Raw genomic sequence first — 15,210 nt, 5'->3', positions numbered from 1 at the left:
GATATTGAGCATCTTATCCAAGTTTTGGCAAGGAATCAACCAAATTTCTCAAAATGCCAAACTTCTTTTATCTTTAAAGACAGTACTGATAACTACAGAGCTCATGTCAATGGTTAAGTTTCTATGACAACTCAGAAAACTTCATTTGCTGATGAAGATTGTGTGATGTGGGTGAAAGCTCTGGAAAGCAGAAACGGAACTACTGAAGCTGCTGTCCAAATGCTGGTCCAAACGTTCTGAGTCTAGTGTAGCATTTAAGATGAAACTGCTCATTTGTGATCTCACATGAGCTGAGGCTGTGCTCTCTCACACAATAGCCCACCACCTGGAGCGTGCACAAGACAGTCCCTCGAGTCAGAGAGCCAGACAACCAAAGCATGAGTCAATGCGCATTTGTTCATGTATCTCCATGTGGTGTGCGCGCATGTGTGTGTGTGTGTTGTTACTGTGAATCATGTCAGTAGGAGAAAAAAAGCCAAATGCATGACCAGTTGTGCCAGGAAGCAAGAGGAGAGAGCTGAGTGTGAAAGAGAAACAGAGAGAGAACATTATAATTTCCTCTCTCAGCTGCGGTTGGACCAGTGGAAGGATGGCGTGAAAAAATGTAAGGAGGTTGGGCCCAAGGACTGGAGCGATAGGGGTTAATTATTCCAAATGAAAGGTTTCATCAAGGCACTGCAGAGAGCACTGGATGTTTTTTTTTTTTTTAGGATTTCTTTCTTTTATTTACAATTATTTTTGTTTATAAGAAATACACATGCTTTCATTTCTAATAAAATTAATATGACTAATAAAGACACCAGAGCAGCTTTTTCCACTTGTTCTCATCTTGGAGTTGGCCTATGTCCTAGAGACACCAAATAGATTCCATGAGAAGGTACACTTAATCCAGGCAAACTTTCCAGAGTCCTAGTTTTGTTTTTATAACGTTCTGTGTGCATTTTCATTCATTTCTTAGAAAGTGATATTCATTGGTCATAGTGTTAATAAATGGAGTTTAATTAAAGTATTTTTTCACAAATACTAATAATAATCTATAGAGTTTTTAATTTGACATTTATTTTTGTTTTCATATTAATGTTGAGTAATTTGGTGATCAGAAAAATAATATAGTAATGCACAAATGTCACACTATAGAAATCCTAAATTGAATCACAACGTGTAATTAACACTTGGATTTACACTTGTAGCAGACTTGTTGATGAAGGTGTGTATTTTATGATGTGCTGAAATTTTTAGGTCTGTGTGAATAAAGCTCTGGATTAACTGTGCTTCACCTGCTGTTTGCACATTACTTCCACAGAGTAGTAAATGGATTTTATAATGTTCAGGTACTTCACTACAGTTTTAATGATTTCACACATAAATGTGGTGCATTGGGTAAAAAAAAAAAATCTGTTAATGCAGCTACTTCCTGCGTAATGGATAAAAAGTGTTTGTTTGTTTGTTTGTTTTCCTGGTGATGTCAAAAATGACTAACCTGTATGTTTACAGTTATACCTTTTAATGTTTTTCCTCAACTGCTTGCAGTTGAGCTGAGCTCAATGCTAATGTTATCATGCTAACCTGATTTAAATGATAATGCTTAAACACTGATGTAATGCTTACATCACATAAGCTAGAGGTAAAAAAAAAAAGTCAGTGGTTCACCAAAGTAAGTAGCCTAAGCTTCATCTTATGAGAACCATTAATGTTTGTAAATGTTTTTTTATTGCAATCCTTCTCATAGTTGTTGTGATAATTCAGCACAGACAAAAGTTGTGGCCACTAACTGATCTACATTGTTTGTCCATAACCAAATTGTGATAACTTCGTGTAGTTGAACTGTGATTTGCTCTATATTTCAGTGCTCAGTTGTTATATCCCTGTAAACAAATCACAGCATGTGGTTTAGAAAAGGTTCTATTTTCTTGTAAACAGCACATAGTTGATTCATTAGTGCCATTTCCGCTCATTGTGTCTTGAGTACCATGAAGTTACAAAATCTCCTCCAACATTATCACACATGTAGGTGCCAAACTCCACATTTTGCCTCTTTCTGGTGAGTTCTCAGCTCTGGTGGGAGACTCAACATGTTAGCCAGCTATTCTTGGAGTGTAGTTTCCTGTTCCTGGACATAGTGTTTGCATCATTTTCTGGAGCCAAAAAGACATGGTCATTGGTAAACTGTGTCTGTTATCACATTCAGGGCAGAAGTAAAAAGCTGATAACATATTGCTGTTGTTATCATAAATAATGATCCACCCATTTTTATCATTATTGCTCTTTTCTGCATTTATTACAATTACTTTTTAGGAGAACCATAGATATTTCATGGTAAGATTAATTTCTAGTTTTAGATGTGTTATTATTATCATTATTATTATTGTTGTATTTGATCATAATTTACTGCAAACTATTGGAAGCATATAGGGAATAACATGATATTAAATGGTTGAAATGTCCCTTTTTAAAGCCTCTCGTGTGAAGGTGTACACCCACAAGTTATTCTCTGTTTCATCAGCTCAAAGCTAAACTAAAAATGTTGGCAATTACCAGTGACCTAGCCTGGCATTATACAGCACACACACACAGGTGCACACAGACATGTCCCAGCATGTGTTATAGTAATGGGCAAATGGATTCCCTAAGAACCAAGGCTAATTAGCCCATCTTATTATGAGCCATCGCAGGAAAGGTCTCTGCAGGGTGCATGACAAAGTAATGAGAGATAGAGTGTCTGTGTCTGAGAGAGACACAGAGCGATTTAACTTTAGAGAAAAGAAACTTTCTGAATTAACAAATATATAATGTTCAAACAACTGAAAATAAAAACTATGGGTATCCAGTCGTCTAGTGGTTACGTATCCATTTTGATTCCAGCTGGGGACTTTGGTTGCTTGTCATATCTTTTTTCTGCTTTCTGTTCAATAAGGGCAAAAGCTAAAAAATAGTCCTAAAAATATTTTTGAAAAATTAAAACACTCACAGACAATATAAAGAGTGGAAACAGGTGAACAACTAGTTTGGCTCTGTCCAAACGTAAATCTCAGTTTATGAGTCACAAACATCTTATGTTCCATTTCTTAACTCAGTACAATAATTAAGATGTAAAAATGACAAGCTGTGATTTTATGGGGAGCTACATGCTGGGGTTATTTCTTGGCTAAGCAAAAAAACACATTAATGATTCAATGAAGAGAGTGGTATTTATCTCTTAAAACTCTAGGCACATGTATCTCCCAAAATGTCCAATTATTCCTTTGAGATGTGTGTGTCTGTGCTGGTGGGTGGGCACCTGTTATGAGGTGGATTTCTGAGTTCCAGTTTTTGGGACTTTTACTTTGGTTAGTTCCTGTTTCCACCAGTATTGATCCTATGTAGCTTTATGTTCATTAGGTTTGATTAGTTTCACCTGTTGGTAATTAGGCTTGTGTTCTGTCTATTTATACCACCTGCCTTCCTTTGTTCCTTGTTGGAGCATTGCACGGTGTACATGGGTTTGTTTGCTTTGCACTCAAGGAAGAGTTTCTGTTTTGTGTCCGTAACGTTGAGTGGCGTTTTGCCTGCCTGCTTGTCCACTGTGTGACTTTTTTCTCAGTCACACTGTTAAGGTGTAAAACTTACTGAGATTGTGTCCGTTTTCGTCAATGGACCCTGGATGAAGTGAGAGAGCTGCTGTTCAGCCCGGAGCATTACTGTATTTGATCCAGTAGCTAATGGATGACCCCTGCCCATGTAACTGGTCTCCAGCTGGTCATTTCTAAGTCTTGGTGTGTGCCAGACAGAGCTAATGAAACAGCAGAGGCTAAAAACAGTACAGAACAGCAGCTGATCCTCTGCCTTGGTTAGAGCATCATGTCTCTCGGAGAGAAAGAGCAAGGCAGTGTGATCTACTGCCAGATTTAAATGACAAACATATATTTTTCAGAATAATTAGCGTGATTGGCATTGGATGTGTTTGCAATAATAATTAGGATCATTCCTTAAAGTCCAAGCAACATAAAAACACATAATTATACATAATATGGATGGGATCGTTTTATATTTTTATTGTTGCTAACAAATCCCATAAAAAGGCCAAAACCAACAGTGGGCCAATCCGTCTCTCAGTACTTCATAACTTCAGTTCCTTGTCTGTAGCACTCATCTGCAAGCCTAATCGAAGATATTTATTTTTCAGAAAGGTCAAAAATCTAGTTTAATTTTTTAAAAAGGGCTAAGCAATTACCTAAAACATCTGGGCACTGCGGTTTCCAGCTGTTATTCTAAATGTGGGGGACTATTTTCAGCTGTGGATTAATACACGTTTGGATCTTAGTGAGAATTTACAATAGCAGGATGGTGTACAAAGTAATAGACAAAATCAAGCTTAGACTACACAGACAAATAAGCTGTTGACATTAGTTGTTAATGGATGTATCATCAATATCAAAAGTAGAAAATATAACTTTCGTTATTTTTCAAATTCTGTGTGCCAGCACAATTAAAACTGTGCTGGCACAGTTGGTAAATACAGTAAGAATAATCCCTTAAATGATAAGTGATATCCTTCAATGTCTTTTTATGGCTTTATGACACTTAAGGAGCAGAACACTTCAAATACTGTACACGAGGAACACTATACCACAATCTGACTGCTCGCACACTTCATCAAATATGTGATTGATGTGTTATTATTCACACAGTAGGCCTGAAGGGGAATGTTTTATTTATACCCTGTGTCAGTTCAGCCAAATAGTGTAATTTTTTAAAGACAGACTCCAGCTGTGATGTTAATCCCAGTGGAACATGGCTAACTGAGCTTTATTTGTTGCTATGCCAATTCTTATGATAACTGACTATTTCAAAATTAAATCGTTTGTTTTTAACCAAAATTTTAAGTGGACCTATCAGTGGCATTAAAATAACAATAATACCAATCTCGAAAATCTACCATTTTGTTCACTATAAATATGTCACAGGTACCATCAATGTACTTACGGACCCTGTTGTTTTGTGATTTTGTTTTTTCCTGCTGCATCATTTATGAATGGCTGCCACATAGGCCATATTATTTGGGGACCATGTGGGCCTGGCAAAACAGCTCTTATCAGTTTCTTATCAACGTGTTACTTGTTAGCCAAGGGGAAAAGAGAAAAAAAGGACAAAAGCTGTTGTTTGCACTCCACTCCTATCTTTTGAGTCATAAAATTGGGATTATATTTCTTTCCTTGATTTATCAAATAAGCTCTTAAATAGACTATTCAGAACCAGATTTTGGGCCTAATGATACTTTCAAGATAAACTGCTTCCTAATGTAGCTGACGAATGCCAGTTGTCAGCCAGGAAGAGCTGGCAGGCTGAAACAAGGCCATGATGATAACTTGCTCCAATTAACTGTATAAAATGATGAATCTGAACACATCACACACATATCTGAGTGCTGTCCTGTCCTAATACAGATTTTGACAGCCTCATTTGTCATCCCTACTCAATACGCCACACCTCTCCTCCTTTTTTCCAGGTATCAATTATCCTATAGGTTTAGATTGAGGGAAATTATTGCTTCCATGTTGAGTAATAGATAAGAAAATCAACACTACTTTTAAGTATGTCTGTTATACAAGGTGTTACCAGTCTTTATGATTGTTTTTCATAAACCTAATTTAGCTCAGCCATAACCAGAATATCTGGTGTGAACAGCATCTCTACTTTTTCTGTGCTACAAGTTCTTCTTGCTGTCCTGCTAGTTCTTCATGCAACCATACAGTATGTCTTGTATATACTAAACAGAAATGCTAATCAATTTTGATGAATCCTTTAAGATTTTAGCCGTTATTCTGGGCTTCTGTTTATATTATTAGGCATTTTAGCATAACTGAGTGCACATTTTGGCAAAAAATAAGAATTAATAGGTGTTTAATAGAATTATAGGCTACCAGTTCAGAGTAACTGCACAAGAGCTGGATTTATTTTCTCTATATAAAAAAATGTTATGTGTTATATGTCATATTATTCTGCTTCACAGGGACAGAGCTTAGACATGCTTAAAAGGTAGCAACAGGTTTATGACAGTGCTACAGTGAGAGACAGCCACACTTACGTGCTTTTCACAGTTCCACTTATGGATGCAATTTATTTTACATAACAAAACAATCATATTTAGAGGGCATGCCCACTAATAAACCAGAAAAACTACAAAGGTCCAAAAATAGAAGCATGAATTTCGCATGAAATTCAATAGAGCTGCAGCCGCTCTTGTGGAGCTGTTCCTGTTGTGAGTCATAAGTGTTAGTTATGTGTTATGACGCGGGAGGATGTGTGGGTGACACTGGGGGAGAATTACACATTGCAGATGCAATGGTTGTGTTCCCCTAGACCCTTTCAGCCACTCAACTCAGCTTTATTCAGCTGGTTGTTGCTACGATACAACATGGGAAATGACACTCGAACTGAATGCACAAAAGCTGTTACGTTTTTTACACTTTCTGGGAAATGTTTTCTATTTCAGTCACATATGAAATGTCTTGCTTACATCAAGTTAGTGTCAACTCCAACCAGGCTTTGCTTAGAGATATTTCTGCCAGGTTAACATAAATCCCTCATCAATTACATTTGACGTGTTTATTACAGTGGCTTTTCTATTAGGGGAAGGGAATGAGGACACTTTGCCTGTGTTTGGATGAACACGGGAGCTAGTTGTGCTCTCTGGTTGTTCCCTCTCTTGTATGGATGATTAGAAGGAAATACTTTGAGAGCTGTTTTGATCATCATGAAACTCAGTGGACCCTGCTGCTGGTATTTCCTGTGGTATTTTCAAAGTTGAAGGCCATTCAGTCTAGAAAACCTGTTTATGCAGAAAAGGGTACACCTTCATAACCGCATAGAGGAAAATATGCATGTCCTAAACTCACTTGTGTTGTAATCAAATGGCATTAGTAGCTTTTTTGACACAGTTATAATCAGAAAGGTTGCTACGAGATTGAAATTAAAAATTAACAATGTATGATAGTCATATTGTATCCATCAATAAAACAAACATTTAATCAATGTTGCCTCAATGCACAATACTGCCAGCTCTCCTAGCTTTCATTTAAATGAGGCTCTGGGAACATTTTAGGGATGTGCAGGACACATTTGCTTTAAATAGATAAATAAAACATTAATTAATCGTGACGACTGTACTTTTCATTTAAATGTATTCAGGAAATCCTTATAAAATCAGTTTTTGGAAGGAAATGGCAAAAATCACATACTTCAAATGCTGCACAAATAATCATAAAAGATAGAGGATGAGACCAGAGGTTTTCTATTTTTTGCCAGTTTTACGAAGCTTTTAGCTTTTTGATTGGTTAAACTGATGGCCTGATGTGCTAACAATGCAAAAAGCTAGTGAAAAAAAAATCTCACCAGCCTTAAGCTTTAAGAGTTATTTTGAATTAGGAACATTAATGCTAAATTTTGAAATATTTCCAGTCAGTGCGACTGTGCCAACAGTAATAGTCTTACATAACACATAGCGAAATGTACAAAATGATATATTTCCCTCTGTATGAAGAAGTGATCTCTCTTCCCCTGGTTTTGCTTCAGAATTATCCTTCCAGCTGCTGCAGTACTTGACATGTTTGTCAGACAAATTAATCAAAACCAAACCCCCTAACTATGTTTCTGTCCAGACTTCATTTATTTAGACAAGACTATTCTCAACAAAACAATTTTTTTAACCATGTTTTTCACAAGAGGAAAGTCCAGAGTAACAGATGGACTTAAACACCTGACAGCCTCTGGGCAACAGGGGAAAACATCTAGGACAATGGGGGAGGTTTGTTTCCAGTGACAGGTCTGCCTGTGAAGAGCTTACAGCAACACAAGGAGACAGTGATGAATCGCTCTGAGGTTCAGGTTGATCAGGTGTGACAGATCCTTTACCTGTTGCTGGAGCTCCTGCACCACATAGTGGGACTACACGCCAGAGGCTCATCTTCAGGTCAGACAATGTTTTTTTGTGTGTGTAAAGAAACACCCCAGTCAAATCTGAAGTCACTGTGCACATGTCATTTTATTGTTAAACGGTTTGTTAGTCAAATCTGTAGTAGATTTACAGAAATTATTAATGCTAACGCTATTAGCCATGCTAGCTGCGTTGCAACATGTTCGTTGCTTATTGTCACGAATAGACATAATAAATTCAGTAATTTCATTTATGACTATATACCTGAAACATTACTAATATTTTGCTCTATTTAACCAACTCGTGTACTTGCAAACATTAGCATGCTAACACGTTAGCTAAACACAAGCTACCTGCTAACATCCGCATTTGTTAGCTAGCATGCTAATGTTAGAAATGCATATGTACTTTTAAATAATCAGGCGAGGTGTGCAAAAGTATTAATTATTTCCGTGGTTTATTTGTAATTTCTGATGCCAAATGAAGGTGATAATCTTATGTGTTTTACACTTAACTGGTGAGTAATTTAAAGTATATTTGATGTTATTTTATTATTATTATTATTTAGGTTCATCATTACAAAAGCCTAAAACGTGTTCTAAAAGTCCTAATTAACCTCAAAGTCAGTCTGTGAATGTGTTTGATTTGTGTCACACCTGAACTCATCAGATTCATCACTAGGCTGGCTCAAGTACTTTAATTACCTAATATTTCACAGAACAACAATAGTCACCTGGTTATGAGAAACCTACTAACAGCTCCAGGAAACCACCAGACACTGCCATTTAAGTCTTTAGTGCTATCATAGTGGTGAAAATGTGTCAATGTCACTTTGAACTGAAGCCCTGTATTTATAGTTTAACAGAGCCTCATTTTGACACTGAGCCCTATTAATTGAGCTCTCCACAGACATCTCCCTGTATCTAAAATAGGTAGGGAGTCCATCCTGGAGGTGAAGAGGGACAAAGTAGGCCAAGGACTCTCACAGAAAATAGGCTGTGACTGACTGAGGGGTCAGATCATCTTGGGAAAGAACAGGAAATTGGAAAGAATGTGGGTTAATAATAATCCTAGAAATTTCAGGCGTGGGAGTACAACGTCCCTGTGGTACAATCAAATGAAAAGGTACACATTAACTCTGTCACATTTAATTTATATTAAAATTGGAGATGTGTCTTAATAATCCAGGCACAGAAACTTCAACTTCAAGCCATTTACTTCTAATAAATAAATTAAATCTAATGTATGTTAAATTCTTTAAATTCTGTGATATAACAACTTTGATAGGGAATTAAAGTATTCACTACTTTATAAATGAAATAATTATTAGTTTTGTTCACTTGCACTGCCCCCCTGTGGTAACATTTGTCACCACGCACTGATGCTAAAGCAAATGTACTGCTCTCATAGAGAAATTAGTTTCAAAACGCCAGCCCATCTTTATTTACAAGTCCTACATGACAAAAAATAAACATACTGGTGGTGCGCTCAACCTTACAGAGGTACAATGGTGAGAAATGCTCAGAGTAACACAGAAAAAGTCCAAATGGGGAAAAAAAAAGCTTGCAAAAAATCATGAATTAATGTTTCCCTGTACTTACAATCAGAATTTGTAATGCTGTGTAGATTTCAACATATCAAATACATATGTACAATGAATATATTTGAACTTGCATACAGGTTTTGTTTGTTTTTTTTTTTTGTACTGACCAATAAGAAAATTAGAGTATCACCAAAGACAGGTTGAGGGATCAATTTTATCAAGACAAAACATACTTTAACTGCACTGCATACAGTAACATACAGAAGGGCACATTCTTGCTCAATTCAAACTGATAACTTAGAAGTAACTTTTCAGACAGCAAAATTACATTAAAGGATTCTTGGTCATGGAAGCATGAACAGTCTTTTTTGAGGTTATCTTTAAACTATTGGCAACAACACACATACAAAGGGTTCTTAAAACTATAATTGACAATGTTTATCAGATGACAACGGAGTATATAGAAAAACTAGGCAATGAATGGGGCTGATTGAAAAAAACAAAACAAAACATGGCACTTTGAACTAGCAGGGGAAGAAACTCAGTCATCGGAACAGGCAAAAGATTTGTGGTAAGGCCTTAGCAAGAATATTATATTTTGTTAAAACTCTGCATACAGATTGATGCCAAAGTACTCTTACACAACTTACTATCTCTGTCCAAACTAAAATCACATTTTTCATATCACATCAGTAAGAAATATCATAAAGGTGTATTCATCTAACAATTAGCATGTTCTACACAAGGGGAAATCTGTATCCAAAAGATCTGTACAAGCTTATGTCTGTTGCCTTTACTAGAAATAGAAAGAGATGCAAATAATGGTGAGTGCACAGTTCACACACATCCTTGATTTGTACATAACATACTCTTCAAACTATATAACCAATGTGTTCTGCTTTGAAAATCAAGTCTTGTGTGGTTCAGTATGTTAGCAAGAGAAAACAAGAGGAATAAGAGGTGCAGTGGAGCAAGCAACACACAATACATGATGCTGTGCACATTTGCGATCTCAGTAATGTAAAAGCAAATATTAACAACAAAGATCTGAGCTTTTATGTCTCCCATACTCACTGATGTTAAGCTACAGTACATTTCTGTATGTACGCTAGATCTGTTTCATTTGTACATAAAATATTTTCAAGTATGCCAGAGGAGTTCTTTACATAAATGAAAAAAAAATGTAACTGCATCTCTTCTGTGTACATAAAAAAAAAAGTCAGGTAGGACTCTTTTTCAGAGCAGAAGGATAAGATGTTCCTTAAAGGGCTTTCATCAATTTAAGTCCAACATTTTGATAGTTGTTTACATGTCACCCCCTCTAACACCATGCCGTAACATAAAGTTACTATATGGCAGCCTGCTAAGTCCTTATTGGAAAAAAATTAACATACAAGACTAGTTTGAGTATCATAATCAAGAGTTTGACGATCTCCTTCACACTGCACCAGCACTCTAAAGTTCACATTTGGTTGAAAACATTTGGACAAAGTGTTTTTTATTCTAACTGGCAGACAGCTATTGCCCTGGGTGTAAAGAGCAGGGTTGTGGATCCATGGATACATATTCCACAGGCAAAAGCCTAAAATGATGATGAGAAAGAAAAATCCAAAAGTGAGCTAAAACATTTTGACTGAAAAAACAAAACAAAAAACATACTATCCTGTCCTGACTTACATGGAGCAGCAGGATTGTGTAGTGATGATGAACATGGGATCTACTTTCGTTTCAGAGCAGCAGTATCTTCGTCCTTCAAGACAAACTTTTTCTTCAAAGCTTCTGAGATCAACGTGGCTGAATCCTCCTCTCTCAGGGACATACAGCCTCTGTTGTACCTGTAAGTACACACATCAAAAACATACAACCTGACTATACAATGTAAGGATGTTTCAGACCAGTCAAACTCTCAACAAAAATATAAAAGAGATGATAAGGTATTGACCAATTTCTACTTACCTGTCTTTGCTCATTTTCATGCGGTTCATGTCCTTCAGGATGTCCATAACATCAGCAAAGCTGGTGGACTTTGACAGGGATACTGTATCCTCCTCTGCCTCCCGGAAGTCCATGCTGGGTCTATCCAGGTCAAAGGTCGCAGATGCTGTCATGGAAACAGGTGGCAGAGGATCTGGGGCCAGCTCCGACACCATAGAGACTACATCTTTCTCATCTTCTGCCTCCTCTTCTTCTTCTTCCTCCTCTGTGACATCACTGATGACAAAGGATGCAGCCGCTGTGGCAGCTGGCTGGTATGATGCTGTCTCAAAAGGCGCCATGGAGAAGCTCATACTTGTGTCATCTGGGGAGAGCAGATCGGGGGTGAGGGGGTTGGAACCTGAAAGTAATGAAGCAAACGCAAAGATCAGAAATGAGTGGCTCTCTGATGGTTCTGAAGTGGAGTTTGAGTGGGACAGCATTAAGAGAAACAAGAGTACAATTGTTTTTTTATCTGGCATTTCAAATGATAATTCATACGAGTCTGCGTTGACTGCTGTGGCTCTCCTTCCACAAAACAAAACTGACAGAAATTAGGAGTTGGGAAACTTCAGATTAGAATTTAAGTCTGATATGTATAGTTCATTGTTTGGCTTTTGTAGACATGAGGAAAAAAGTGTTTTTTAAAACAAATTGGAATAAATGAAATGTCAATACCTGACACTTTCTCACATCCCTCTTGAAACGAAAACACATTATGGCAAAACATCACAGAACTGCAGAAGTTATCTTTAGTCACTGACCTACAAATTGCTGCCAAGACATCTCAGTACCATATAGCTTTAGAAGAATCAGGGCAGCTGACAAAAGATTCACAGTCCCATGATGACTAACTCACTGGTGAAATGTACTCACTTAGCCTCAATAAAGCAATTTTGCAATCTAAATTGTTCCAAGTAACTCTATGTGTCTATGTATCAATAAGGAGAGTGTTAACTGTGGTAAGGGAACTTACATCCATGTGTTTTAACTACAATTCAAGTTGAGAATCTAAACTGTGATCAGTGACTACTACGTGAGTAACCTACCAGAATCACTTGCCACAATCTTGGCAATTTGTGCACGGAGTTTGCTGAGCTCTTCCTGCAGGGCTGTAGTACGATTTAGTGCTGTGACCCCCGGTTTCCTTAACCCCTCCATCCTTTTTCCCTCACAGCGGAAGTTGGGCACAGATGAGTTCCTGTGGAGCACCAGGAGAGGGGTGGGCCGCCATTCGTGTTTCAGAGGACGTGTATCACTCCTGGAAAAAAAAGTGAGTGAGTGATTAGTGACTTCAGACTGCAGTTTTTACCATTTACAACATAAAGAGGTTAAGTATGCTCATGCCTCAACCTGTTACTCAGAAAATACCTCCGAGTACTAACTCACATTTTCCAGATATATACAAGAGATGCAGTTCAATCAAATGCAATCCAATACAACAGCCCTGCAGTAAATTGTATCTTTCTGTATTTTATACTGTACAGTTTTCACAAATAGTTTACATGTTTTTTACTACTAATCTCTGATGCAGTATCCATAAAAAAATTGATATAATTAAGAATCTCTCAAGGATTGAGTGTATACTTACCGCACTCTGGCATATGTCTCTTCTTCATCTGCAACAATCCATGCTATATCTGCCAAGGTAGGAACCATAGGGCCATCCATAGGCCGAAGATGGGGCAGGCCCGGTAGTTCCTTACGCACAAGGACACAAGTTAATATTGTATACACAAGCAAAGCAATTACTATAGGCCTAAAAAAGGTCAGATGGGATCTTATATGTACCTGGAAACATGCCCGCTGTGGAGGTTTGAGTGGTAGAGTGGAACCTATTCTTCTTACAACACTGCGTGTGGATCCATGAGGCTTGTTTTGCCAGATAGGAATAACTTCCTGCAAAACACACAAAAATACTGTTTTTTTTTTTTTTTTTAACACAAAGTTTAATACTATCACATCAGAGGTTTTTACGCTTCAATTTGCATTCCTTCACAATTGTATCACAATTGTATGAGAAGACAGTGTTAAGTTAAACAGTGTTAAGCAGAGACACAATTAACAGTAACCAGGGAAACCTACTGTTTCTGTTTCCATGGTGATGTTGGGTCAGTGTCATTCGCTGGGGTGTCGCACACCAGTGTTTGGTGCGAACAGTGAATGAAGACAGAGCAGCTCAGCAAACAGATGCCATGTCTGTCTCACTGCCAACTCTTGGGATATAAGTTAGTGATTAGTTAGAGCATCTGTCGAGAAAAACAAGTAACATGAAAACTTAAACACATCGTTTTATTACCAACTTAAAACAACTACTACAATTTGTCATATTTACTGATATTTTGTGTCACTATAAAGCAATGTTTTGTCACATTATCATGTAATTACAGAATTAACATTAAAGCCTTTAGCCACAACAAATAGCTCTAATATAACCTTTAATTAAATCAGAAAATCTCATTGAGACTAAGATCCTTTTGCAAGAGTACTGCACAAGAAAATATAAGTTATAAGTTAACATATTCAAAATCTTACTTAAGTAAAAGCAGTTAAGCATTAGCATCAAAATAGTACCAAAAGTAAAAGTACATACTGTGCACAATTACTCATGCCAGCCTTCAATTATATCACTGGTTTCCAACTAATTATGTTTTATTAATGTTACAACCTGCAACATTGAGGCTTATTGTAACTGCTGTGCTGACAGGTAGCAAATCACTCTTAGTTAATTATTAGTCGCTTAATTAATTATTACATATGTAGTTTTGTGTATTAATTTATCCTCTTTATGAAGCACCATGGTTCCTGGAGGAACATTGTTTTCGCTTCACTCTGTATTGTTCACGGTTGAAATGAAAAATAAAAGCTACTTAATTTGATCATAACCACATATGTGGATTTATTGCTTGTCTATATTTTGCATTGGTAATTTAAATCTACAAACTAAACAAGAACCTAAAGCTTAAAAATAAAATACAAAGGCACAATACTTTCAATAGTGTGCAATACAAAGTAGCTAGAGTAAAATGTGAATGCATACGTGTAATGGCTCCGAGTTTATGTAGCTATGATACACAAATGTACGTGGGTATTTCCATCGCTGCAGAAAGCAACAATGACTTACTATAAAAGTAAAAACTTCAAACACCAAACGCTTTGGCAAGCTAACTAGCTACTGTTGGTAACTTTATCATTCCACTATCGTTACGTCTTAAATTAAAATCTGCTAATTATGCATCACTACTGCCACAGGCTGCACTAACTAGCGTTACCACTGATGAAGACACGATGTAAGAAACCCAGCTTTAGTTAGTGCTGTGATTCTTCAATAAGGTTAGCTTGGCTCAGTTAGCCCATTAGCTGGTTGCTACGGCGATCATAGACCGAAGAAACCGTTTGTTAGCTTTAGCGGAACCAGCTACGAGCCTTGCTTGACTCTCAACCTCTCACTAATGGTCACAATTTTTAGACGTTTGCTTATATTCACAAAAAAACTATGCACACTGCTTAATAGCGCAACTTACGGCAAAGTAAGACTGCATCGAGGACAGCTACACCACTAAACTCAATAAATACCCGCTTCTCCTCTTCGTCTTTCAGACTTAGGTTGTGTTGTCGTTCTTTAGGCCGGAAACCTGTGCCTCCATTTCCTGCGACCTGATTGGTTGGAGAGTAGTGACGTCACTTTAGACGCAGCGTGAGCCGGTGGTGTGAAATTACAGCGATACGTCACTGCGGCCGCCATGTTGGACAGGCGATCTGATGCCCCCTAGTGCATGTG

The 15,210-nt window shown here is 37.3% G+C and overlaps 1 protein-coding gene across 4 annotated transcripts; it reads right to left on the bottom strand.

Annotated features, from left to right (window-relative positions):
- Nucleotides 1–9,565: 9,565 nt before the first annotated feature.
- On the bottom strand, nt 9,566–15,106 carry mtfr1l (mitochondrial fission regulator 1-like). Of its 4 annotated transcripts, none has more exons than XM_026298216.1 (8): nt 15,006–15,106; nt 13,515–13,678; nt 13,221–13,328; nt 13,021–13,130; nt 12,479–12,690; nt 11,412–11,790; nt 11,133–11,290; nt 9,566–11,037 (listed from the first exon to the last, which is right to left on the bottom strand). In XM_026298216.1, exons 2-7 carry the CDS (start codon nt 13,527–13,529, stop codon nt 11,173–11,175), a joined length of 942 nt encoding a protein of 313 aa, XP_026154001.1. In that variant the 5' UTR covers nt 13,530–13,678; nt 15,006–15,106; the 3' UTR covers nt 9,566–11,037; nt 11,133–11,172. The 4 variants fall into 4 exon arrangements, with proteins under 4 accessions (XP_026154001.1, XP_026153920.1, XP_026154085.1 ...); XM_026298135.1 differs by having other exon boundaries at nt 14,954–15,100; XM_026298300.1 differs by having other exon boundaries at nt 13,515–13,645; nt 14,954–15,097.
- Between the last annotated feature and the right edge of the window lie 104 nt (nt 15,107–15,210).

This window comes from Mastacembelus armatus, chromosome 22 (genome assembly GCF_900324485.2).
Source record: "Mastacembelus armatus chromosome 22, fMasArm1.2, whole genome shotgun sequence".
Classification (NCBI taxonomy): Eukaryota; Metazoa; Chordata; class Actinopteri; order Synbranchiformes; family Mastacembelidae; genus Mastacembelus; species Mastacembelus armatus.
This window is presented reverse-complemented; position numbering and strand designations above follow the sequence as displayed.